General features: G+C 40.0%; 1 protein-coding gene across 1 annotated transcript; it reads right to left on the bottom strand.

The window, feature by feature from the left end:
• Positions 1–8,477: 8,477 nt before the first annotated feature.
• Positions 8,478–24,883, bottom strand: LOC121845445 (5-hydroxytryptamine receptor 3A-like). Its single transcript, XM_042316855.1, has 8 exons — positions 24,851–24,883; positions 24,443–24,549; positions 24,049–24,218; positions 22,863–22,984; positions 20,664–20,874; positions 17,893–18,042; positions 16,851–17,062; positions 8,478–8,534 (listed from the first exon to the last, which is right to left on the bottom strand). Exons 2-8 carry the CDS (start codon positions 24,496–24,498, stop codon positions 8,478–8,480), a joined length of 978 nt encoding a protein of 325 aa, XP_042172789.1. The 5' UTR covers positions 24,499–24,549; positions 24,851–24,883.
• Between the last annotated feature and the right edge of the window lie 67 nt (positions 24,884–24,950).

Here is a 24,950-nt window from a genome sequence, read left to right as displayed (position 1 = left end):
TTTGTTAGAGCTGTGCATGGTAACAGAGGACAATGTTTCCAATCTACACTGCTTAATGAGCACAAACAAAGCAACTGGGCTGAATAACCTTCCTGCAAGATTCATAAAGGATAGTGCTTGTGTCACTGCTAAAATGATAACGCATATTGTAAACCTTTCTATTAGCAGTGGTACATTTCCCAAGGATCTCAAAACAGCCCGGGTGGTTCCACTCCACAAGAAGAGCAGTAAAACAAATGGCCTGTGTCAATCCTCACCACCTTCCAAAGTTTTTGAGAGATTAGTTTTGAATCAACTTGAGGGATACCTTCTGGAGCACAAACTTCTTTATGAACTCCAATCTGGCTTTAGAACGGCTCACTCCACTGATACTTGACTTATCCACCTATCTGACCAACAGAACACAAGTATGTAATGGTGATGTTTGTAATGGTGTATGTAATGGTGATGTTTGTAATGGTGTATGTAATGGTGATGTTTTGTCAGAGGCCAAAGAAATATCCTGTGGAGTACTGCAGGGATCCATTTTAGAACCTCTCTTATTTCTTATATACGTTAATGATATGCCAGATACAGTAGTACAAACTCTTGCTTTATGCTGATGATTCAGCCATACTGGTATGAGGGAAGAATACAGTTTACATGGAGGAGACCCTGAGTAAGGAATTGCATTTTGTTCGAGATTGGTTGTCTGACAACAAATTGTCACTACATATGTGAAAAACTGAATCTATTTTGTTTGGAACAAAACGTAGATTGCTTAGGGCTGACAAGATAACGGTAAACTGTGCAGGCAAGGAGGTTGAATCTCAAACAAGTGTAACTTATTGTGGTGTGTTCCTAGATCAATCCCTTTCTGGAGACCTGATTGCTGCTAAAATTCTTTCTAAAATGGCAAACAAATTGACATTTTTATATCGTAACACTAGATATTTTAACATTAAAGTTAAGAAACTGCTTCTCTCAATCTTGATTCAGTGTCATTTTTATTATGCCTGCTCTGCTTGGTATAGTGTGCTTTCAAAAAAGCTGAAAAAGAGAGTGCAGGTCATGCAAAATAATGTTATCAGGTATATGCTGAATGTCCCCGCTAAGACCCACATAGGGGTACAGGAGTTCTGGGAGGTGGGCTTGTTGCCTTTGGAGTCCAGAGTGGACCAACTTAAACTTAATCATATGTTTGACATCTTAAATAATCGCGCTCCAGGTTATATGAAAAACCACATTGAAATGGTCTATAACCAACACAGTCACAATACCAGACCTGGTGTTATGTCTTGTGAAATCCCAGGAGTAAACAGTACTGCGAGGAGCACGTTTTTCCATACAGGCATTTGTCTATGGAATAGCCTTCTCTTGGAAATCAAGCAAAGAAAAGTAAAAATAGGTTTAAAAAGCAGGCAAAATGTTTCATTTGGAAAAGGTTGTCTAAGTAAGAGAAACCACCCCACTGCCCCTTGTGCCCCCTACTGCTGGTCAGGTGGATTTATTTGAAGGATCGGTATAATGTTCAATTAATAGATTGTTTTAATGTGAAATGAATATGATTGATTTTTAAGGTTAGGGAGAAGGGCAGTGGATAGTGCCACTTTTCTGGGATGTCAATATAAATCAATGTATTTATGGTGGTTTATAATTTTGTCTTGACTTTTAATCATTATGTGTGTTATTGTTTTTATCATTGAGGACCACTTTGGAAACGTTTTAATGAATACTTTCAAGTGATATCCTCTGGGTCCACATTGTACATTTAGTTGTATATGTCTGTTGCCCAAAATAAATTCTAATAAAAATGAATTTAAAAAACCACCAAAAATAATATTTACTGTGTCCAGCCCAAAAATAAAAACTAGACAGTCAGGATGCATAGAAAATTTCAAAGATGACAAATAAACTGAATTGCATTATATACTGAATTGCAGTAGGCTACACAGATTTAAACATGTTTTAGTTGTTTTTAGTAACATCTTGTTTTTATTAAGATCTTTGGTAAGTAAGTGTGCAAGAGCGGTTTAGCAGACAGAATGAGGATTGAAGTGATGCACTTACCACTAAATACCCATACATTGATTCCGATGGCACAGAAATCTGAAGCGAAGGGGTAGTTGTACAGATTGACTTCACAGCCCACCACAGTGTTCATGATGACCATGTGCTCTATAGTCCCGTTGCTGTGCACCAGTAAATCCTTGTTGCCGTGCTTCATCGTTGTTTGCACTCTTTAGACATGAGAGGTTGAGGACAGACTGAGGATTGATGTACTAAAACTGTCACACCTAAACATTTGGCCACTCTAAACAGACAACTGAAGATTGATCTAGTGAACATGTAAAAGTCGGTTTGGCGTCTCTAGCTTGAACAGTTCAAGCTTTATTGTTGGTGAGTTTTATTTCATGCTAATTTATGCAATGCTTATAGTTGATAAACATTTTGAATAGCTGACTGTGTATTCCTATGGTTCTCATTCAAACCCATGTTAATTTAAATGGCTATAGTTCAGAACGTATCAATAGTTTAACAGATCTGTATAAAAACAATCTAAGTTGTCTCAGTTTGAACATGTAAATGCTGGTTGGTGTCGATAGCTTGACTGGTGTCAGAGCAGTGGCATATTTAAAATGCTTTCCATTCAACCCTATGGAGCTTTTATGATCATTTAAAATGCTTTCCATTCAACCCTATGGAGCTTTTATGATCATTTAAAATGCTTTCCATTCAACCCTATGGAGCTTTTATGATCATTTAAAATACTTTCCATTCAACCCTATGGAGCTTTTATGATCATTTAAAATGCTTTCCATTCAACCCTATGGAGCTTTTATGATCATTTAAAATGCTTTCCATTCAACCCTATGGAGCTTTTATGATCATTTAAAATACTTTCCATTCAACTCTATGGAGCTTTTATGATCATTTAAAATGGTTATAGTTCAAAAAGTCTAAATGTTATAACAATTCTGAATGCAAGCACTCAGTCTGAACATTTGGAAGTTGGTTTCGTGTTAGTAACTTAAATCGTTTAAACTCTAGAGTAGGCAGAAGAAATATAATAACCATGATACTAATTAGACTGAGATAAATCTAGAAGTGTGCTTTTCCATCACCAAGCCAACTAAAATGAATGAAACATAAGTTATTGTATTCTGTTGTAATTGGACTCACCCATTAGTCACATGGAGTTCAGGAGTCCAGATTTTGCTGACAGGCAGGACCACCATATCATGATGATAGACTGATGTGTCCCATGATAAATCAGGGTCTTCCCAAGACTAGTTTTAAATCAAATCAAATGTTATTTGTCACATGCTCTGAATACAACAGGTTTAGACCTTACCGTGAAATGCTTACTTACGAGCCCTTTACCAACAATGCAGTTCAAGAGTTAAGAATATATTTACTAAATAAACTAAAGTAAAAAGAAATAATAACACAATAAAATAACAATAACGAGGCTATATACATGGTGTACCGGTACCGAGTCAATGTGTGGGGGTACAGGTTAGTCTAGGTAATTTATAGATGTAGGTAGGGGTAAAGTTTGACATGCATAGATAATAAACAGTGAGTAGCAACAGTGTAAAAACAAAAGGAGGGGTGTCAATGTAAATAGTCCGGCTGGCCATTTGATTCATTGTTCAGCAGTTTTATGGCTTGGGGAAGAATCATAGTCATGAGAAGTATTACAAAATGTCACATTTCCTTGAATGTCTCCCTTGATGTTTGATGTGTACTTACCAGTATGACCTGCAGACGACTCTCGAAGCGGAGGTTTTTGTGTCCTATTAGAAAGAGAATAATTCCTCATCACATAATGACATAACTGTCAATAGGTTCTCTCTGAAACTCATCACATTGTACAAAACTCAATTAAAAGGAACAGAAAGTGACTTACGACAGACAGAGTTTCATACACTATTAACGGCACACTGATATTTGAGATGCATGATGGAGACTGTGGCTGACTCAGAGCTTCTTTCGCAATCAGCATGCTGGCCAGACATCGACGTGTTGTACAGGAGGGTGTCGTTGCCCTGGATGAAGTGGCTGTGTTGGGTGGTTGGTTTGTACTGGCTGTGTTGAATGGTTGGTTTGTACTGGCTGTGTTGGATGTATTAGTGGATGTATTGGGTGCTTGGCCTGCATTGGCTGTATTGGATGCATTGCCTGGAGTCATTTCACTAGCTAAAATGGCTGCATTGGATGGAGGGTCTGCTGCAGACACTGTGGAACCAGAGACAGGTATTTAATTTCAGAATAATACATTGGATTTATATAGTAGGAACCAATGATGCTTTCCAATAGTTCAACAACACAGTGCAAGAAATGACCACCTTAATCTAAATGAAATGGGATAAGGTTGTTGCATGTCTTCATAGTAGTGACTCAATATCTGTCAAAAGTGACCTGATACTCTATCGCTAGTCCATTATCGCCCCAATACACTGCATGCCCAAAAGTATGTGGACATTTCATGAAGCTCGCGACAAACAGTTATTGTGCTGATGTTGTTTCCAGAGGCAGATTGGTGTTGCAACCAAGGACAGACAATTTTTAGACACTACACGCTTCAGCGCTAGGTGGTCTCGTTCTGTGTGCTTGTGTGGCCTAACACTTCGCAGCTGAGCCGTTGCTCCTAGCTGTTTCCACTTTACAATAACAGCACTTACAGTTGACCGGAGCCACATTGAAAGGCACTGAGCTCATCAGTAAGGGCATTCTACTGCCAATGTCTGTCTATGGAGATTGCATGGCTGTGTGCTTGATTTTATACACCTGTCAGCAACAGTTGTGGCTGAAATAGCCGGAATACACTAATTTGGAGAGGTGTTTACATACTTTTGTACATACAGTGCATTTGGAAAGTATTCAGACCCTTTCCCTCATTCCACATTTTGTTATGTTCTCAAATGGATCAAATAAAATAAAATCCTCATCAATCTACACACAATGCACCATAATGACAAAGTGAAAACAGGTCTTTAGAAATGTTTGCAAATTTATAAATCATAAAAAACCTAACCTTATTTACATAAGTATTCAGGCGCTTCGCTGTGAGACTCGAAATTGTGCTCAGGTGCATCCTCTTTCCATTGATCATCCTTGAGATGTTTCTACAACTTGATTGGAATCAACCTGGGGTAAATTCAATTGATTGGACATGATTTGGAAAGGCACATCTATATTTATTTTACTAGGCAAGTCAGTTAAGAACAAATTCAGCCTAGGAACAGTGGGTTAACTGCCTGGTCAGGGGCAGAACGACAGATTTGTACCTTGTCAGCTTGGGGATTTGAACTTGCAGCCTTTCGTTTACTAGTCCAACGCTCTAACCACTAGGCTACCCTGCCACCCCATATAAGGTCCCACAGTTGTCAGAGCAAAAACCAAGCCATGAGGTCGAAAGAATTGTCCGAAGAGCTCAGAGACAGGATTGTGTCAAGCACAGATCTGGGGAAGGGTAACAAAATTTCTGCAGCATGGAAGGTCCCCAATAACACAGTGGCCTCCATCATTCTTAAATGGAAAAGTTTGGAATCATCAAGACTCTTCCTAGTGCTGGACGCCTGGCCAAACTGAGCAATTGGGGGAGAAGGGCCTTGGTCGGGGAGGTGACCAAAATCCCGATGGTCACTCTGACAGAGCTCCAGAGTTCCTCTGTGGAGATGAGAGAACCTTCCAGAAGGACAACCATCTCTGCAGGTGGCAGATGGAAGCCACTCCTCAGTAAAACACCTACTTGGGGTTTGCCAAAAGGCACCTAAAGGACTCTCAGACCATGAGAAACAAGATTCCCCTGTCTGATGAAACCAAGATTGAGCTCTTTGGCCTGTGCCAATCGTCGCGTCTGGAGGAAACCTAGCACCATTCCTACGGTGAAGTATGGTGGTGGCAGCATCATGCTGTGGGGATGTTTTCCAGCGGCATGGACTGGGAGACTAGTCAGGATTGAGGGAAAGATTAACAAATCAATGTACACAGAGATCCTTGATTAAAAATTCCCCCAGAGCTTTCAGGACCTTTAGACTGCTGGAGTGAAGGTTCACCTTCCAACAAGACAACGACCCTAAGCACACAGCCAAGACAACGCAGGAGTGGCTTCGGGACAAGTCTCTGAATGTCCTCGAGTGGCCCAGCCAGAGCCCGGACTTGAACCCGATCGAACATATCTGAAGAGACCTGAAAATAGCTGTGCAGCGATGCTCCCCATCCAACCTGACAGAACTTGAGAGGATCTGCAGAGAAGAAAGGGAGAAACTCCCCAAATACAGGTGTGCCAAGCTTGTAGCTTCATACCCAAGAAGACTTCAGGCTGTAATCGCTGACAAAGGTGATTCAACGAAGTACTGAGTAAAGGGTCTGAATACTTATGTAAATGTGATATTTCTTGTTTTTTGGGGGAGGGGGTCAAACATTTCTTAAAACCGGTTTTGGCTTTGTCATTATGGGGTATTGTGTGTAGATTGATGAGGGGAAAAAACTATTTAATAAATTTTAGAATAAGGCTGTAACGTAACAAAATGTGGAAAAAGTCAAGGGGTCTGAATACTTTACGAATGCTAATAGGAACAATAAAGATGACATTTGTTCTGGTGCAATTTGTGTTGTTTTAAGAAGAGTAAAATGGAGCCCAATGTCTTACCTGTTAGCAAGAGTAGAGAGAAGAGACAACATTTCAGCACGCTGTGGTCCATGGGTCTCATCCCTGCACGTCCTCCTGTCACAAAGTACATGGTCAGTTAGACATTGTTGCACAGTCGTACTAGAAATGACGAGTTTCCTCGAATGAAACTGTTAGAAGGACTGAAAACCTACCTTTTAGATGCTTAGTGATCACCACTTGCCTTCTCCTTTCCTCTCAAGCCAAAGCCACACCTGGGCTGACCCTTATAAAGGCTGCTCTGGAACATTTTGGCACAGAAGTCTTCCATGAGAACATACACACCCCCACAAACTGTCTACATGTTATTATGATTCTTGATATTATACAGTGTGTGCTTGGCCATAATCCCCAAATAATGAGTTTTTAAATTAACCTCCCAGGATTCATTTCACCATCCTGTGTAAACAACAACCACAACAGACATGTAATTACTACCTTTGACTGATCAGAAGCGGATATACTGCCACCTGTCATTAAACCCTATAGATTATTCGGTTTAAAGGCCCAGTGTAGTTTAAAAAAAAACCATGTTATTTACCATTTTTCTTCATGCTATTTCCACGCTATGAGGTCGAAATAACACTCTGAAATCCACGAAAATATGATAATGCCCATTTTGTGTAAGAGCTGTTTGAAAAAAATGCTTGGAATTTCATCTGGCTCAGGTGGGAAGGTTTTGGGCCCAAAGCATAAGGTCACAAGGCGATCTGATGATAATGGACCAATGAACAAGATGGTTCATTGTTTATTTACATATCTTCCTAGTTCTGGTGCTGGTCCCGCTCATAAGCAAGATCTTGTGCAGTGTCTTTGCACTGTCTTCCATTCAAGCAATCACTACGTCTGATTTGGCTTCGATTTGGTTTTCATAATAATTGTCAGAGAAGTTCGGTCTGAAGTTCCGGACATTTGCATATGCACAGCACACTTTTCACCAGACTGCATTGCAAAACAGGCTAGGTACACACTTGGGTTTCTCATGATGGAAAAATACAGAATAACAATGAAGACAGGAACTGTGCAATGAGTTGGGGGGGACACATTCAGAACGTAGTGTTGCGAGAACAAACGGTCTTTTGTTAGATAACAGGAGCCAGGTGTGAGATAACAGTATCGAGCATGAGCGCATAGATATTCTTCACAGCAACAGTTACATCTATCAACTGAAGCGCTTAGGGGGCTGGGACCAGTCTCTGCGCCAACAATCAACGATAGGCTGGGTGAGTCTAAACCACGCCCAGTCTCTACTCTGACAGGCCGGCTCAGAAGCAGGAACTATTTCTGTCAGGGTATATTTATAATATCTTTGTCAAGAACCAGTCAGTTCTCTGTTTGCCCTGCGAGGTGGGACAGAGAGCCCGTATATACGAAAATTGCATTTACCACATTGCTTAGCTACTAAAAATACATAAAAGTATACAATCGGTGACTCATTGTCATATTTATCCTGGTACCAGATTCGAATTGACGTGACTCTAACAATGTTTATCTGTGATATGATTCCAAAATAGTAAACCTTCTGGCTGTTAAATGCAAGAATGAATGTACAACCTTTTATGATAGATCATAAGCCTTATGAAAGCTCAGGCTGGAGGTCAAGCTGGTTTGTCTTTGCTACAGGCATACATGATCATATTATTTCAGTTATTTAAAATGTAACTTTGTCACCTTACAAACAGGTTGATATCGTGCTTCTACACCTGCATTGCTTGCTGTTTGGGGTTTTAGGCTGGGTTTCTGTACAGCACTTTGAGATATCAGCTGATGTACGAAGGGCTATATAAATAAATTTGATTTGATTTGATATCTTGTGTCTTCACAATTCCCTTAGATTCATCATCTTACGTGCTAAAGGGTCATCTCTGAGGAAGACCTGCAGGATAAGGAGGACCGAGAGGTCATGGACTTCTTGGAGGAAGATGCTTTTGATGAGAAGCTACTTGGTGAAGACGAGGACGAAGAGTATGAGACACACACACACACAGGACAGACAGGTGAACATTGACTGGCAGAGAAACAGCTGAACTGGTTCTTGATGCTGCTGGAAGTGGCTGCTGTACATACCAAGCTGGTGGTGCATGTTGTAGAAATGTGCTAGCCTGGGCCCAGATCTGTGTAAGCTGCCATGCTAACTCCTAATGTATGATAGATGGCATGCAGTGCTACCATAGCAGTTGGCTATACATCAGTGGAGGCTCCTCAGAGGAGTAAGGGGAGGACCATCCTCCTCAGTGAATTTCATAAAAATGTAAATATAAAAACATAACGTAAATATGAAACATAAAAAGTTATCATTTTTAGATAAAACTATACAAAATATATTAATGTCACCAAATAATTCATTAAAATACATTATTTTGCAATGGAGGTCTACAGTAGGCTCAACAGCACTCTATAGGGCAGCACCATGCTGTATATAGATTTATCTACTGTATTATTGATTGTGTGTTTATTTATTCCATGTGTAACTCTGTTGTTGAATGTGTCGAACTGCTTTGCTTTATCTGGGCCAGGTCGCAGTTGCAAATTAGAACTTGTTGTCAACTAGTCTACCTGGTTAAATAAAGGTGAAATTAAAAATTAAAAAACATGGTGTAGCCAGAGGACAGCTCATTTCTGTCTTCCTCTGGCTACATTGACTTCAGTACAAAACCTAGGAGGCTCGTGGTTCTCACCCCCTTCCATAGACTTACACAATAATTATAACAACTTCCAGAGGACTTCCTCCAACCTATGAGAGTTCTTGCAACATGAACTGACATGTCCACCCAATCAAAGGATCAGAGAATGAATCTAGTGCTGAAAGCATAAGCTACAGATCAGAGAATGAATCTAGTACTGAAAGCATAAGCTACAGCTAGCTAGCACTGCAGTGCATAAAATGTGGTGAGTAGTTGACTCAAAGAGAGAGAAAGAAAACAGAACAGTTTTGAACAAATAGATTTCTTAAAGAATGGAGAAGCAAGTGAGAGAGAGAGAAAGCTAGTTATATGTAGTATTTTTTTCAAATTCACTTAGCTAGCGAATGCAGCTAGCTAGTTTAGCCTATCCAAACACCTGACTCAAACAAAGAGGGATGCTATGTTACCTAGTTACCAAGCAAAGTAAAAAGATGAGTAGGACAGCAGGTAGATGCGAGAAGGAATTATATGATCTGGCTGCTATGAAATGTAACTGTGTTTACGTGTGATCAGGACTGCATCCATTCCACCGATTCTGTTGAAAAACATTTCTTAAATGGAAGCAAACGGAGTGAAATGGGGATAAACATATCTGAATCTGTCCAACAGAAACTCTCGTTTGCAACTGTTGGACTAATGATTACACCCTAGATCAGCTAGATCAAATTGTATTGATCACATACACAAGGTTAGCAGATGGTATTTTGAGTGTAGCAAAATGCTTGTGCTTCTAGTTCTGACAGTACAACAATATCTAACAAGTAATATCCAACTATTTCACAACAAATCTAAGTAAGGAATGGAATAAGAACATATAAATATATGGATGAGCAATGTCAGAGCAGCAGATGCTAAGATGCAATAGATAATATAGAATACAGTATACATATGAGATGAGTAATGCAAGATATGTAACCATTTTTAAAATGCCATTATTAAAGTGACTAGTGTTCCATTTATTAAAGTGGTCAGTATGCTAGTGATGGCTGTTTAACAGTCTGATGGCCTTGAGATAGAAGCTGTTTTTCAGTGTCTCGTTCCCAGATTTGATGCACCTGTACAGACTCGCCTTCTGGATGGTATCGTGGTGACCAGGCAGTGGCTTGGGTGGTTGATCTTTTTGTCCTTCCTGAGACATCGGGTGCTGTAGGTGTCCTGGAGGGCAGGTAGTTTGCCCCCGGTAATGTGTGAGTTTAAATGTATTTGGCTAAGGTGTATGTAAACTTCAGACTTCAACTGTATGTATATTATTCATTTGTTTAGGCAGGTCCTAAGAAACATGACGAATAAAAAATATTTAAAAATAATAATAATAATAATAATAGCATATTTCGAGTTTAATTAGACCTATGTTACAGGGCTGTACAGCCATGACTGCGCCATCCAAATAAAATCAATAGTTTGTTATTTTGTTCATTAAACAGACAAGACACACCTACCCAATCACAGTCAACATACATATATTTTATAGTAAGAATATAACAGAATAAAATACAAATTGTATTTTTCCTACACAACTTGTCAAGGGAAAGTACGTGGAACTGCCATCATGTAAAAAAAGTGATATTTTTAAACCGAGCCCATTTTAAACAAGACTCAGTCCACTTTGTTAGGGAGCTGGTGTCTGGTCTTATCTTCATTATGATACTGATAGAAAAGAATAGTAATCCTATTTTCAAAAGCGTGTGAGTCTCGTGTTCATATTTCACAACCTCCGCGTGTTTTTGGAGTTGCTTATACACGATCGAGCCAAACAATAGGACTACTCTGGATTTAGACTACATCATTGCATGCTAAATGTTTCTGATCAGTGACAGATGACCAAACGAATAATTGAGCTAAACCACCTCCACTTATTTGCCCAAACAGAAATCATTTAACCAGATAGCCTATACAGACGGAGATTCAGTGAACAAAATCACATTGATTGATTATCAGACAAGTCAGTGAAGTCACAGGATTTTGGTCAGGAGTAGGCCTGGGATATTAAGCGACCACGAGTGAAGAGCAAAATAATCCACTTGTTAAACTAAATAACAAAATGTTCTAATAAATGAGCCAACTACACAAGATGATCATGAGCAGCACTCGCCTCAATTTAGCTAACATTTCCTCCAGCCTAATTGTAGCCTAACCAATATCCAAACGGAGATTCAGTGTAAACCAAAATCTGTCTGATTGATTTATCAAGACTAGTCCCCATGCTTCTCTCCTTGGCTATTTATTGTGAACATTTACAGCAGGGTACCATTTCAGAGTCAGTAAATGGCCACTTAACTCTGTTGTGCACAGCTTGGAAGAAAATTTCATTTACAGCTACTAATATCATATAATCAAAATAAACCACTATAATATTGATTGTTTTGGCAGCTGAGTATTGTTATGTATATTTTTTTTGTCAACAATATTTTTTGGACAAAACCGTTTTCTACAGACATTTGTTTCTTCTCCAGTAAGGGGAAGTGTTGCACAACAGATGTGTGGTCAACTGTAGTCTAGATTTAGGACATGTATATGTTAATGCTCAACAGATGTGTGGTCAACTGTAGTCTAGATTTAGGACATGTATATGTTAATGCTCAACAGATGTGTGGTCAACTGTAGTCTAGATTTAGGACATGTGTATGTTAATGCTCAATGCAACAGTAAAACACTGATTATAATTTCCCTTTTTGTCAAATATGATCATTTAACACTGTAAAATTCAACAATAACAAAAATATTGTAGTAGGTTGCTGCATCACAGAATATATAGAAGTTATTTTTTATCACACAATTTAATGTCCATGTTAAGAATGTAAAAGAATAGAACATAAACCATGGAGTACCCCCATGGAATTTACTGTTGCAGAAAAGGTTGACCTTGAATGGCTGCTCTCTATACCTCAACTTGAACCACATTCCAGATTTACTCACAGACATTTACTCTGATTTGAATATGAACTGAATCAGTCAGAGGGCTCCATCACACTGCCAACTACTGTACAAATAAGTAGGGTCTCTCCAGTAGTGATGTGCAGTTTGCGAACAATTTGTTATTTTTAATGACTCTTTTTACTGACTCGAGAGTCATGACTAGTTTTTCTGAGAGACTCGTTCATTTCGTTGTTCATTTGACCTGCTGGCTGCAATGACTACAGCAGGATTAAAAGCCAATTTATGCTTGAACCGCCAATGTGATCGGGGGCTTCGTATGGAGGGTGTGACGCAATGGCGGCGCCTCCGGGCGCATGCAGAGGCCAAATCAAGTTCTGTACCGCATCGCTGTGCACCTCTCAAATTGTGTAACAATGCGGAGAGCTCAGTATAACTCCGCATTGACATGATTGGTTGACGGTAGGTGGGGGTGGGAGGTCCTGTATAAACACAAACTAAATTCCTTGACAACTCCCTTCATAACAGCGCTGTTCTGCAAAGCGTAAAAAGTACAGTGCCTTGCAAAACTATTCATCCTCCTTTAATTTTGTCCTATTTGTTGCATTACAACCTGTAATTTAAATAGATTTTTATTGAAGTAATGGACACAAAACAGTCCAAATTGGTGAAGTGAAATTTAAAAAATAACATGTTTCAAATAATTCTAAAAATAAAAAATGGAAAAGTGGTTTGTGCATATGTATTCACCCCCATTGCTTTGAAGCCCCTAAATCAGATCTGGTGCAACCAATTATCTTCAGAAGTCACATAATTAGTTAAATAAAGTCCACCTGTGTGCAAACAAATATATATAATCTATATATCTAATAAAGTCCACCTGTGTGTCACATGATCTGTCACATGATCTCAGTATATATACACCTGTTCTGAAAGGCCCCAGAGTCTGCAACACCACTAAGCAAGTGGCACCATGAAGCCCAAGGAGCTCTCCAAACAGGTCAGGGACAAAGTTGTGGAGAAGTACAGATCAGGGTTGGGTTATAAAAAAAATATCCAAACTTTGAACATCCCACGGAGCACCATTCAATTCTTAAAAAATTGAAAGAATATGGCACTACAACAAACCTGCCAAGAGAGGGCCGCCCACCAAAACTCACAGACCAGGCAAGGAGGGCATTAATCAGAGAGGCAACAAAGTGACTAAAGATAACTCTGAAGGAGCTACAAAGCTCCACAGGGGAGATTGGAGTATCTGTCCACAGGACCACTTTAAGCCGTACACTCCACAGAGCTGGACTTTATGGAAGAGTGGCCAAAAAAAAGCCATTGCTTAAAGAAAAATAAGCAAACATGTTTGGTGTTCGCCAAACATATGGAAGAAGGTACTCTGGTCAGATGAGACTAAAATTGAGCATTTTGGCCATCAAGGAAAACGCTATGTCTGGCTCAAACCCAACACCTCTCATCACCCGAGAACAGCATCCCCACAGTGAAGCATGATGGTGGCAGCATCATGCTGTTGGACTGTTTTTCATCGGCAGGGACTGGGAAACTAGTCAGAATTGAAGGAATGATGGATGGCACTAAATACAGGGAAATTATTGAGGGAAACCTGTTTGTCTTCCAGAGATTTGAGACTGGGACGGAGGTTCACCTTCCAGCAGGATAATGACCCTAAGCAAACTGCTAAAGCGTCACTCTAGTGGTTTAAGGGGAAACATTTAAATGTCTTGGAATGGCCTAGTCAAAACCCAGACCTCAATCCAATTGAGAATCTGTGGTATGACTTAGACTGCTGTACACCAGCGGAACCCATCCAACTTGAAGGAGCTGGAGCAGTTTAGCCTTGATGAATGGGCAAAAATCCCAGTGGCTAGATGTGCCAAGCTTATAGACACCCCAAGAGACTTGCAGCTGTAATTGCTGCAAAAGGTGGCTCTACAAAGTATTGACTTTGGGGAGGGTGAATAGTTATGCACGCTCAAGTTTTCTTTTTTTTGTTTATTTCACAATAAAAAATATTTTGTATCTTCAAAGTGGTAGGCATGTTGTGTAAATCAAATGATACAAATCCCCAAAAATCTATTTTAATTCCAGGTTGTAAGGTAACAAATTCAGAAAAATGCCAAGGGGGTGAATAATTTCGCACGCCATTGTATGTCTGCTCTGACTTTTGCAGAGCCCGTATCGCAGTAAGTGCTGTACAACCACTGCAGCTGTCAGATTGACCATGCAGAGCCTTTAATACAAACTCCTCCGGCTCAGCGGCTCTGGAGACCTGCTCCAACCAACAACTATAAAGAGATCATGCTGCAGGCAGCAATAACAGCATACTGTAGAGGATGAAAAATACATGTTTAGGACTGGTAATTGATTGCATGGTGCAAGATGAAATGCAATTAATGTATTATTGAATGTTATGATGGACACAAAACATACACACAGTCTCTGCTCAAACTCAAACGAAGGAATCGTTTGGAGTGCTGCAGTTCGCCAGCTTTTGACATTCTTTTTAAATGAAGTTATGGTCGGCATGGCTCTGACTTGCTGTCATAGTTTGTTCCACTCAACAGCACCGGTATATTTAATTAATGCGTTCTCACCAGATAATACTCTTAAATTTGAAACAGGAAGGTTGAGAACCTGCTTAGTTAGGAGATAATATAAGGCCTTCACACTGCATCTATACTACAGCTACAGTCCCTTTCCATGTATTCATTAAGGGTTTACGTAACCCCTGACTGCCATAGAGGACAAACGGAGCACAGTTTCGTCACAATCATGCTTGTGCCTTTCCATTGCTGAAAACTGTGTCTGTAGCCCACACCGTTCAAAAGTTGTGCCCCATTCTTTGATAACAAGGCTGTCCCCATAGGATAACCATTTGAAGAACCCATTTTGGCTCCAGGTACAATCCTTTTAGGTTCCATGTAGAACCCTTTCCACAGGGGGTTCTACCTGGAACCAAAAAGGGTTCACCTATAGGGACAGCCGCAGAACCCTTTTGGAACCCTTTTCTCTAAGAGGCTACTTGTTATTCTTGTTATGCGCATTGTATATAACCATGTTGTGGGTCGCTATTTTTTGGGTTTGATAACAAACAACATTCCCACTGGGCACAAATGTTAGTTCAACATTTAGTTTTGATTTAAATTTGGATGAGTTGTCAACTAACATGAATTCAACAACAAATGTCACCACATCATTGGATTTGTTTTAAAAGCTGGGTGGAAGAAATATGAAATGCCCTAGTGTTGATGACTTTCTGCTAATCCAATCAGTTTTCCATGTTGATTCAATGTCATTACATTCATTTTTGGGGGGTTGAAATGACATGGAAACAACATTGATTCAACCAGTTTTTGCCCAGTGGGTTGTTTAGTCATGTTACCTAGCTAGCTAACAACCTGGTAATGTAGAATAGTGAACATTCACTTCACTGAGGATGACAGAATTAGTGTAGGGGTCTATGACCCTACTATGATATACCATCTGACTCCATTATCATGTGAACACTATGGGCCCATTATTGGATCCAGTGGGTATTGCCAAGGTTGCAAGCCTTGCGTCACCACTCGGAATACTGTAAGATGTGTGTAGGTTTACCATTAGGCAATCAAGAGGCTAAGGAACAAGGAGCTAATATCTTGCAATCGATGTACTAGCATTACATTATTGAGTTAACCTTAGCTCAGAGATGCACAGTTAGAGAGAGAGCATATATGCTATGTATATTGTGAATACCATTTACCATTAGACATTCCACCAAATGATAATTCAAGGAATATTACTCAAATGTGAGGACTACGGTTTATCTATTTGAAAGTAATCCGATTTATTACAGTTACGCAATAAGAATACAATTAGCAAATGGTACATACCAGTAATCTTCACGATAAAGAGAATACAAAATATCCTAAGTCTTAACAGCGTAGAAAAATACATAGCATAGTATTATAAAACATATCTAAGTTCATAGCATATTACTATAAAACATATCAAAGTTCATAGCATATTACTATAAAACATATCAAAGTTCATAGCATAGTATTATAAAACCTACCAAAATACATAGCCCTTTATGAACTCTTGAAACAATCCAAACATGACAATTTCATTCACACAGTAACATTAACTTAGTCGATTCAAGTTTCATCAGTCTTCACATCTTATCCTGGCATCAGTGACCCCCATGACTTCCATAGGAACGTGTTTTCATCGAGATTGCCACTGATAAGGTGTTAGACCATCTGGGGGCTATTACAGGGGTCAGTCATTCAAACAATACCATAAATCGTGATTGAGTCATCATGCTGGGCCTCGGCACCAGCAAGTTGCTAGACGTATCTTCATCACTGAACGTCATCGTTCGCATTATTTTTGACTACAGTACGTTGACCAGTAGGCTATGCAGGAATTTGGATGGCACAGGAAGAATGGAAAATGGATAGATATGCAGAGGTATTTCATAGGTAGGATGCATAGTCCTAATCAATTTAATTCTTAGCTCAAACATATTGAAATAAATATTGTTAAATCTCTACTGAAGAGTACACACTTTATTTATTTAAATATCATTGTTAAACGCAAATACAGAATTTAATGCCAGAATTGTAAATGGTCGATCTCACATCGAGAACCAAAGGAGAAAATAAAATGATGAATGAGTAAACAATGAGGATGGTGAGATAGATACAGAAACAGATCAAGTCCACTTTGTTGGCAAAGCGATGGTGTATAGCATTTTTCTGGTCTTGTGCAGCCATTTTGTTGAGAAACTTCACCACCTTCTGGAGGGCTGTATTCTTCTCTTCCTCTGAGGCTTTAAAATCAAACTTGGAGTCTAGACAAAGTAAAGGACAGAAAAAAGGGTTACATGATTAACATAACATTATTATTTTTATGGACATGCGAAAATATGCTGGGTAAGACGTCAACTGCAGCTAGAGAGTAAGAATGGTTGTGCATTAACAAAATACCTCGACTTGTTTATGGTGCTGATTTTATTTTTTAACCCTAAAAGTGGCCAATTTATTTTGCCCCTAAAAGTGCCAACACGTGTCAAATTTGACCACAAATTGGAAATCATGGCAACAAAAAAAAAAAACTCTCAAACAGTAACACTGTCAGTAAATGGTTTAAGTAAATGGTTAAAATTCCCCCTATAAGCATATATTTAAATGGGGTACCCCTTAATGTAGACTGGTTGCAATAAAGTCATTATGACATCATGGTCAGGTTATAAATGGTTGCATAAAGACTAGGGATGTCAACAATTAACTGGGGGGGAAATACATTCCAAAGTGAGCTGTAGTTTTAGGATTTATAAATACAAAGATACATTAAGAATATTGACGTCTTGATTCTGTCTAATGTAACAGTCAAATTAGGTCAAAGAAAGGACAGTTTCATCTCAATGTCCACTTATTTTTACATGGTATTGTACATTTTTGCGGTATAGATGATGTATTTGATGTTTTCAGTGTATTCAACACTTTCACACAATGCGATTAATAGTAAATAAATAAAATATTGTGCACAAAAATGATAACGTTAACTGATTAACTCTGGCAGTCCTAATAAGGAGGTTTGGTAACGTCTTCTTTGGCAACCAGATAAAAATATATCTTGCTCTGTGGATAACTGAGATGACAGAATAATGAAAAAGTTTACCGTCTTCATTGTCTGTGTCTTTAAGCAGTGAGTCTTTGGACTTGGAGAGGCTGCAGGGCCAGAGAGTGCCACACTTAGCCAGGCGTGTGAGCACCATAGACTGCAACGTGCTCAACACCAGGATGACCAAACAGAAACAGAAGTGCTTTCCTATGGAGAACAACAAGAGAGATGTGTGAGTGTTATATGGTGGCAGAGAGGTCCTGTATACATGAAACCGACATCAGTGTGCTGCTACCAGTATATCTTTCTTTACTGTCCCTGTAACATACCGGGCTGGAAAATAGTGAAACTCTGCTTACAAACACACATCAGCCGTCCACCTTGACACCGTACCAAACAATTGAGCTATAGAAAAATATCCAATTTGATAGCTCCCTTGGCAACATTTCAAGCTAGCTGTGGAGTGAGCTTTCTGCACATTCTTAAAGGGCGGCTGAACTTCCTGATTTGGCCTCGTTTTAGATTTGTCTCATTATGAAATGCTAGCGGTCGTGATTGAAGCCAAACAAAGTTGTCTTTGGGTTGTGGTTTCACCCCACCTGAGTGACTCGCCATCTCAAGATGATCATCTAATTCAGTTCTGTGTGAAGGCTAAAGTAGAAAAGAAGAGGCGAATAGAAACTCTTATCGACCATATGTTTTGCCCAAACTGGGGGCTGGCTAGCTGGCTAGGCCCTGTCTAACCTTAGGCTAGCCTGTCTAACCTTAGGCTAGCCTGTCTAACCTTAGGCTAGCCTGTCTAACCTTAGGCTAGCCTGTCTACCTTAGGCTAGCCTGTCTAACCTTAGGCTAGCCTGTCTAACCTTAGGCTAGCCTGTCTAACCTTAGGCTAGCCTGTCTAACCTTAGGCTAGCCTGTCTAACCTTAGGCTAGCCTGTCTAACCTTAGGCTAGCCTGTCTAACCTTAGGCTAGCACATAGTGCTCTGTCAAATCAAAAGTATGCCAAGATGGCAAGAACCAGTGTCTGGAATGTTTAATGCGATACTCGTTCTACATAACCTTGCTGCGAATGTACCTTGCAACATAGTTTCAAAGTTTCATCATGTGATGTAAATACATGTTACCGTGGAAATTATATCAACTACTGCGAGTTGAATGCCCGCGGTCTTCAGTCAGCTCAGCGGTGCTACAACACATTGTGTTTTGTGACAAAACTGCACATTTTAGAGTGGCCTTTTATTGTCCCCCAGCACAAGGTGCACCTGTGGAATTATGTTGTTTAATCAGCTTCTTTATATGCCACACCTGTCAGGTGGATGGATTATCTTGGCAAAGGAGAAATGCTCACTAACAGGGATGTAAACAAATGTGTGCATAACATTTGAGAGAAAAAAGCTTTTTGTGCATATGGAATGTTTCTGGGATCTTTTATTTCAGCTCATGAAACATGGGACCAACACTTTACATGTTGCGTTTTATATTTTGGTTCAGTATAGAACATCACAGGTTGTACTGTGCATGCCTGGCAGTGTGTTTATGAACTTGACATAACGTCATCAGATACTGTAGACATCAGCATATCGCCACATCTCCCCTGAAGCAAGACGGCTGATCCTATAATGGTCTGAGACGAGCCACCCGGACAGCTGATGAACCTGTGGGTTTGCACAACCGAAGACTTTCTGCACAAGCTGTCAGAACCAGTCTCAGGGAAGCGCATCTGCCTGCTCGTGGTCTTTACCAGGGTCTTAACCTGACGGGCGTCATAACAGACTTCATAGGAAAATCCTATACCTTCGATGGCCACTGGCACACTGGAGAAGTGTGCTCTTCATGGATTAATCCTGGTTTCAGCTGTACCGGGCAGATGGCAGACAGCGTGTGTGGCGTTGTGTGGGTGAGCGGTTTGCAACGTTGTGAACAGAGTGTCCCATGGTGGAGGTGGGGTTATGGTATGGGCAGTCATAAGCTACGGACAACAAACACAATTGCATTTTATCAAGGGTAATTTGAAATCAGAGTTACCGTGACGAGATCCTGAGGCCCATTGTCGTGCCATTCATCCACCGCCATCACCATGCTTCAGAATGATAATGTACTGCCCCATGTCGCAAGAATCTGTACACAATTCCTCGAAGCTGAACATTTCCCAGTTCTTCCATGGCCTGCAAACTCAGACATGGCACCCATTGAGCAAGTTTGGGATGCTCTGGATCAACGTGTGTTCCAACAGCATGTTCCAGTTCCCGCCAATATCCAGCAACTTTGCACAACCATTGAAGAGGAGTGGGACAAAATTCCACAGGCCACAAGCAACAGCCTGGTCAACTCTATGTGAAGGAGTGTCGCACTGCATGAGGCAAAAGGTGGTCACACCAGATACTGACTGGTTTTCTTATCCAAGTATCTGTGACCAACAGATGCATATCTGTATTGCCAGTCATGTAAATTCCATAGATTAGGGCCTAATGAATTTATTTCAATTGACTGATTTCATGCAAAACAAACTTGCCCACTCTTCCACAAACAACCTGGGCAAAAGGGGACATGAATTGATGACATGATTGGAATCCAAACCCAACCTTAATTTACGCTGTGACACACTTAGGTACCAAATTCAGTTTTGGAAGAGGCTGATTTTATGACAAAAAAATGTCCCTTTCTACACTTTGTAGTCAATTTTTACAATAGAATAAATGTTTCTGATTGGCCGTTTACAAAAGGAATGTTTAGCTTTTTTTGGCGCAGTCGCTCTAACTCCGATACATACACACCATTTATAACAAAATGCAGTTTCATTCTGGTGCATTACACACAGGATACTCACGGATGATGGGGCTGCACTGGCCTCCTCCAGGCAGAAGGTCCTTGAGGATGTTGAGGAACATGATGAAGCTGAGAACCAGTTTAACCTTGAAGGGGATGCGCTTACTCTCTCCCAGCGGCAGGGCGAAGCTGCCTACATCAGCCAAGATGATTAGTATACTGGGCAGGACCAGGGATAGAAACGGGTTTTCGGACCGCATTTTCAGCAATACCTGTGAAGACAGACAGATAAGCCGGCTAAGGAGTATTGGTGTCTCTGGGGGTCTTTGGCCTGGTTTGCTAACTACCTCAGAATGCAGTGTTTAAAGTCAGAAAATATGCTGTCTCAGCTACTGCCTGTCACCAAGGGAGTACCCCAAGTCTCAATCCTAGGCCCCACACTCTTCTCAATTTGCATCAACATAGCTCAGGCAGTAGGAAGCTCTCTCATCCATTTATATGTAGATGATAGTCTTATAGTCAGCTGGCCCCTCCCAGGAGTTTGTGTTAAATGCTCTACAACAAAGCTTTCTTAGTGTCCAGCAAGCTTTCTCTACCCTTAACCTTGTTCTGAACACCTCCAAAACAAAGGTCATGTTGTTCTGTAAGAAGAATGCCCCTCTCCCCACAGGTGTGTTTACTACCTCTGAGGGGTTAGAGCTTGAAGTAGTCACCTCATACAAGCATTTGGGAGTATGGCTAGACGGTACACTGTCCTTCTCTCAGCACATATCAAAGCTGCAGGCTAAAGTTAAATCTAGACTTGGTTTCTTCTATCGTAATCACTCCTCTTTCACCCCAGCTGCCAAACTAACCCTGATTCAGATGACCATCCTACCCATGCTAGATTACGGAGACATAATTTATAGATCGGTAGGTAAGGGTTCTCTCGAGTGGCTAGATGTTCTTTATCAGTCGGCTCCTTATAGGACACATCACTGCACTCTATACTCCTCTGTAAACTGGGCGTCTCTGTATACCCGTCGCAAGACCCACTGGTTGATGCTTATTTATAAAACCCTCTTAGGTCTCACACCCCCCTATCTGAGATATCTACTGCAGCCCTCATCCTCCACATACAACACCTGTTCTGCCAGTCACATTCTGTTAAAGGTCCCCAAAGCACACACATCCCTGGGTCGCTCGTCTTTTCAGTTCCCTGCAGGTAGTGACCGGAACGAGCTGCAACAATCACTCAAACTGGACAGTTTTATCTCAATCTCTTCATTCAAAGACTCAATCATGGACACTCTTACTGACAGTTGTGGCTGCTTTGCATGATGTATTGTTGTCTGTACCTTCTTGCCCTTTGTGCTGTTGTCTGTGCCCAATAATGTTTGTACCATGTTTTGTGCTGCTACCATGCTGTGTTGTCATGCGTTGCTACCATGTTGTTGTCATGTTGTGTTGCTACCATGTTGTGTTGCTACCATGATTTGTGTTGCTACCATGCTGTGTTGTCATGTGTTGCACCATGTTGTTGTCATGTTGTGTTCCTACCATGCTGTGTTGCTACCATGTTGTGTTGCTACCATGTTGTGTTGCTACCATGATGTTGTGTTGCTACCATGATGTTGTGTTGTCATGTGTTGCTACCATGTTGTTGTCATGTTGTGTTGCTACCATGTTTTTGTCATGTTATGTTGCTACCATGCTGTGTTGTCATGTGTTGCTGGCTTGCTATGTTTTTGTCTTAGGTCTCTCTATATGTAGTGTTGTGTTATTGACCTAATATATATATATATATATTTTTTTATTTATTTTATCCCAGCCCCGTCCACGCAGGAGGCCTTTTGCCTTTTGGTAGGCCGTCATTGTAAATAAGAATTTGTTCTAAACTGAATTGCCTAGTTAAATAAAGTTTAAATAAATAAAATAAAAAGCCAGGCAGAAATCATTTGTTTTGAATAAGTGTCTTTTGAGTGTAAATGTTTAAGCTTTGCCCATAAAAATAAGGTACCTTTACATGTCCCACATAAATAAAATACAACTGAAATCACCAGGAACACTCACTAACCCATAGATAGAGATACTTTACTCTACATGTCACATAAACTACTGAAATCACCAGCAGCACTCACTAACCCATAGATAAAGATACTTTACTCTACATATCCCACATAAACTACTGAAATCACCAGGAACACTCACTAACCCATAGATAGAGATACTTTACTCTACATGTCACAAACTACTGAAATCACCAGGAGCACTCACTAACCCATAGATAGTTGCGATCATCTCTGCCTCCTTTAGCATTGAGTTCCACCTCCTCGGTTAGCCAGTCCCCACGGTTTGCGCTAGTTGTGCTCACATTCCCAAAGTCCAGGAACATGCCACATCCTGGAAAAGCAGATATTTGATACTAGTTCTCTCACTCAAAGATCATACCATAGTTTATAACAAAAACAATGTTTTATATCAATAGCCATTAGGGGTGTAACGGTCCACAACATATTTGCTTTCGTTCATTCCTGGATTTTAGGCTCTTTGTTCAGTTTTAGCTTGGTTCTCAGGAGGGGATGGAAAAACTACCACAAATTTAAAAAATGATTTTGTAAAATTGACAATTGCATGATTTCCCTTTTCACTCGCATAGATTTTTTGTTAGCGGTGGCTAAAGTTAGCTGAAGTTTGTAGTGGCTGTTCAGAGAAAACCGAACCATGGATTACAGTTTCTCCTTGCCCATACTACTTTTAGGGTGAGGAACCATCGAACATAAAGTTGTAAAATCCTGAACTTCCGCTTTGAGGCTAGGCGAAAGCTTACCATTTACCTACACATGTCTATTTCACGCCACCACCTTGAACTAGGCTATACAACGAATTAGAGCTTGCATTTGTTATGTTGTTAATATAATTATGATTTGTTCTTAACTTATGAATTAACATTATTTAATTTGGGAGATAACTTTAGTTAAAGATGGAATCTTTAGAAGGGGACAACAAAAAGTTTAAGGTCTTTGATGGCGGATGCGGAATTTGTTACAGGAAATAATCATTGCCATCTGATGAGGTTAGCATATGGATAAATCTGCCAGGTTATGTCATGGGAACAGTTAACATACAGCCTTTGATCACATGCAACTACATCAACAATGTTAATTGTCTGATGCTTGAACTTTAACATTAAAAAAACGTTTTCTAACGTTCGTAACGTTCTTAAGTATGGCCCCACACTGTGTCCAGACCACTAACAAGCACCAAAAGAAATGCTAGAAAGTCAGGATGCATAGGAAATTCCAAAGATGACAAATAAACTGAAATGCATTATATACTAAATTGCATTAGGCTATACAGACAACTATTTTTTTGGTTTGTTGTTTTTGGTTAGTAAGAGCTTTGGTAAATAATGGTGTGCAAGAGCCATTTAGCAGACAAAATGAAGTTTGAAATGATGCACTTACCACTAATTGCCCACACATTCAGGGCGATGGCACAGAAATCTGAAGCGAAGGGGTAGTTGTACAGATTGACTTCACAGCCCACCACAGTGTTCATGATGACCATGTGCTCTATAGTCCCGTTGCTGTGCACCAGCAAGTCCTTGTTGCTGTGCTTCATCGTTGTTTGCACTCTTTAGACATGAGAGGTTGAGGACAGACAACTGAGGATTGATCTACTAAAACTGTCACACCTAAACATTTGGACACTTAAAACATATTAGTACTGTCTTTAATTCTGTCCATGTTTCACTCGCTATTTAGAAGATTACACATAAATTGACTGTTATAAAATCTAAATGAAAAATTATAATTAAACATAACGTAAGTTATTGTATTCTGTTGTTAGTGGACTCACCCATTAGTCACATGGAGTTCAGGAGTCCAGATTTTGCTGACAGGCAGGACCACCATATCATGATGATAGACTGATGTGTCCCATGATAAATCAGGGTCTTCCCAAGACTGTAGTGTATAATCATAATGAGTGGTATTTCAAAATGTCCCATTTACTTGAATGTCTCTGGATGTTTTGTGCCTACACTCTTAGAATAAGGGGTTCCAAAAGGGTTCTTCAGCTGTCCTCATAGGAAAACTCTTTTTGGTTCCAGGTCAAACCCTCTGTGGAAAGGATTCTACATTGAACCCAAAAGGGTTTGTACCTGGAATCAAATAGGGTTCCTCAAAAGGTTATCCTATGAAGACAGCCAGAGAACCATTTTAGGTTATAGCACCTTTTTTTTTTTTTTCCTAAGAGGGTACTTACCAGCGGGACTTCCAGACGACTCTCGAAGCGGAGGTTTTTGTATCCTTATTAGGAAGAGGATAATTCATCACATAGTGATAGAAATGTCAATATGTTATCT

The sequence above is a fragment of the Oncorhynchus tshawytscha genome, unplaced genomic scaffold, assembly GCF_018296145.1.
Source record: "Oncorhynchus tshawytscha isolate Ot180627B unplaced genomic scaffold, Otsh_v2.0 Un_contig_3505_pilon_pilon, whole genome shotgun sequence".
Lineage (NCBI taxonomy): Eukaryota > Metazoa > Chordata > Actinopteri > Salmoniformes > Salmonidae > Oncorhynchus > Oncorhynchus tshawytscha.
The sequence above is the reverse complement of the archived record's forward strand: the minus strand, read 5'-3'. Positions and strand labels throughout refer to the sequence as shown.

Coding starts and splice junctions, on each gene's coding strand:
- LOC121845445 (XM_042316855.1), bottom strand. CDS start 24,498: ATGGTGGTCCTGCCTGTCAGCAAAATCTGGACTCCTGAACTCCATGTG. Junction 24,219..24,442: donor GAACTCCATGTGACTAATGG/GTGAGTCCACTA, acceptor TCATGTCTAAAG/AGTGCAAACAACGATGAAGC. Junction 18,043..20,663: donor CCAGTGCAGCCCCATCATCC/GTGAGTATCCTG, acceptor TGTTCTCCATAG/GAAAGCACTTCTGTTTCTGT.